The 2,500-nt window shown below is 38.1% G+C and overlaps 1 protein-coding gene across 1 annotated transcript in view; it reads right to left on the bottom strand.

The window, feature by feature from the left end:
- Nucleotides 1–2,500, bottom strand: part of hip1rb (huntingtin interacting protein 1 related b) — a 22,806-nt gene that overhangs the window by 476 nt on the left and 19,830 nt on the right. The window contains exons 28-32 of the mRNA XM_078250791.1: nucleotides 2,099–2,204; nucleotides 1,817–1,940; nucleotides 1,669–1,730; nucleotides 886–1,116; nucleotides 1–779 (exon numbers count right to left, since the gene is read on the bottom strand). The exon at nucleotides 1–779 is cut by the window's left edge and continues 476 nt beyond it. Coding sequence (XP_078106917.1) covers nucleotides 771–779; nucleotides 886–1,116; nucleotides 1,669–1,730; nucleotides 1,817–1,940; nucleotides 2,099–2,204 — 532 coding nt within the window. The 3' untranslated portion in view covers nucleotides 1–770. The remainder of the gene's footprint in view (nucleotides 780–885; nucleotides 1,117–1,668; nucleotides 1,731–1,816; nucleotides 1,941–2,098; nucleotides 2,205–2,500) is intronic.

Consider the following 2,500-nt stretch of genomic DNA (forward strand, 5'->3'; position numbering starts at 1 on the left):
GTATTTACAGGTATGATCCAATGCATTAGTACAGTACATTCCAAGGCCTCTGAGACAATCTTGTACTGTTGAGACAAAGCTATTTTGCACATAAGAGGAACACTGTCCATCATAAAGGTAAAGCCTTGTAGAATTTATGTAAAACGTTTGCAGCAACATGGATGCACACAATGTGATTCCCCAGTTTCCTTGACCGCCCACCACAACATAAATAACGTATAGTAGTGCACATTAAGAAAAATGTGATGTGCTCTGTAAGGAACGTCCAAAATAGTGTGCAAAAAGGTTTTCCAAAGCATGATGAAAACTAACTATTAACATACAATACAAGATACGCTGTCAATTTGCGGTTATCATGATTTGTATTCTAAAAGCAGCAGTAGCACTTAACCATCTAAAAAGAAAATTGGGATGCAGAAAAAAAATACTTTCACACAGCCTAAAACATAATGTTAACCTTTTTTGTTCTTGATGCCAAATACTTAAATAAAAAAGGGTTCTGCCTGGATTGCATGCATCTATATCTTTAAAAAAAGAAGAAAAGAAACTAAGGGCAAAGACAGCATATCCCTTACAGGCATCAAGGGTCAAAAATCTGGCTTCTGGTTGATTTTTGGCAAAAAGAAAAAAAGGAAAACAATGAGATGCAGGATGAGGCAGAGGATTGTCAGCATGCAACTTAAAAGGAACCATATGTTAACAACAAGAGGATCTTTCTCTGGTCAATCCAACCATCCATTAGTGGAGAATTTTCCTCTTCTGCTCAGGCATTACTTAAACTGCAAAACACACAAGAAAAGAGACAAAGAGAAAGATAAGATTTACCAACAAGTCATATCTCATTTTCTCCCATACCACACACAGCCTTTTCTTTACATCCATTACCGTGGTTTTGGAGTATACGTTGGGTTTCTGGGCCAACGCAGGTTTCTTCAAGAGAGCAGGCTTGCTGGGTTTTGGTGACATGGTGACAGGATTGGCCAGCAAGGAGGTTTCACCGTTCCCCTCAGAAACCTGCTCTAAAGGAACTCCCGCCAACTCATAGTGCTTTTTCCTCAGCTCGCCCAAACGCAGACGCTCGTTCTCCAACTGACTTTCTAATTCCAGTAGCTTCACCTGAGGGGCGGGAAATAAACAGGTGGTTATCTATGGTCAAAACTATTTCTGCTATATTTAGTTCAATTTAAGTACATTTAACGACTTCCACCATGTCAAATTAGTTGCATGTCAAGCTCCTTTTTGTGAAACGAGAAAATAAACCAAGTTATTAAAAAAGTAGTATAGCCTGTGCTTACATTTAATCTGTTAGTGTTAAACTGGGTTTTATTTAAATGTATTTATGGCTGAAGATATTGGTTCCAATTAGTATCGATCCAGTTTTACATAAGATTGCAGAAATTTGTACTCACAACTAATAATGAAACTCATCCTGACTCAGCACACATTGCTAAACTCAATATCACAGAAATATGATATGGCCTGTTTTAGATGATGCCTGGAGATTTGCATACTTACAATTAATTAAATTGAATTTGCATACTTACAATTAATTAAATTGAATTATTATGAAATATGAGGACTGAATGTTGTTCAGTAGCATAAAATATCAAAAGTAAGTACGCATACACTTGCAGCCTTTTGCAATCAATCTTCAGTCACGTGACTTACCTGTGACTCCATTTCTTCTTTTCTCAACTTGATGACCGACATCCCAGAGAAGTCCATGGTTTCTGCACATAAAGCGTGTTTAAGAGTTATTAGACAGATGCTCACCAGAGTCCACAACAATGTAATACACAGATCACATTGTATTCACCTTTTTCCTCCAGGTGCTCCTGGCCCGTCCTTGTTGAGCCAACCACATTAGCTGCCATTTCATTCACATGGCGAGAAGCCTGCTGGAGAACTGACAGCTTCTTACTGTTGCGGTCTGCCTTAACCTGAGGGCAAAGGAGAGCACTTGACTGAGACCAGATGACCCAGTTTACACACTCAACTAACAAACTCATTAGCATAATACAATGTCGTATATTTATACAATAATAAAGTATCTCAAAATGTATTTACTATTGTATTTCTCTTGAAATTAGACCATTACCTTTGAGGCAGCAACCAGCTGTGCTGTGCTAGCAGCAATCTCGTGGGAGCAGACAATCAACTCTTCGTATTTGCCTGTGTGCAGCACCACCTTATCAGCAGACTCCCTGTGAGGAAGCAGGTAAAGATGTTTATTGTGCCTGAGTTGCAACACAACATTTCTAGCAATGTCCCTGGAAATAACTAGCTCTGACAGCTGCAATAATCTTTTTGTTATAATGGCACATGTACTTTGCAGTGACAAAGATTAAAGACAAAATTAAATCTGAAGTTTCTCTATAATGTCAAGCATTGACTCTTGGGCTGCTGTCAAATACTTATAAAAGAATTATATATATAATAAAATATGGGAAGGAAAATTCATAAGGACTTAGCAAAAGACCACCGTGGTGTAAAGAGAATC

Source organism: Sander vitreus, chromosome 5 (genome assembly GCF_031162955.1).
Source record: "Sander vitreus isolate 19-12246 chromosome 5, sanVit1, whole genome shotgun sequence".
NCBI classification, from domain to species: Eukaryota; Metazoa; Chordata; class Actinopteri; order Perciformes; family Percidae; genus Sander; species Sander vitreus.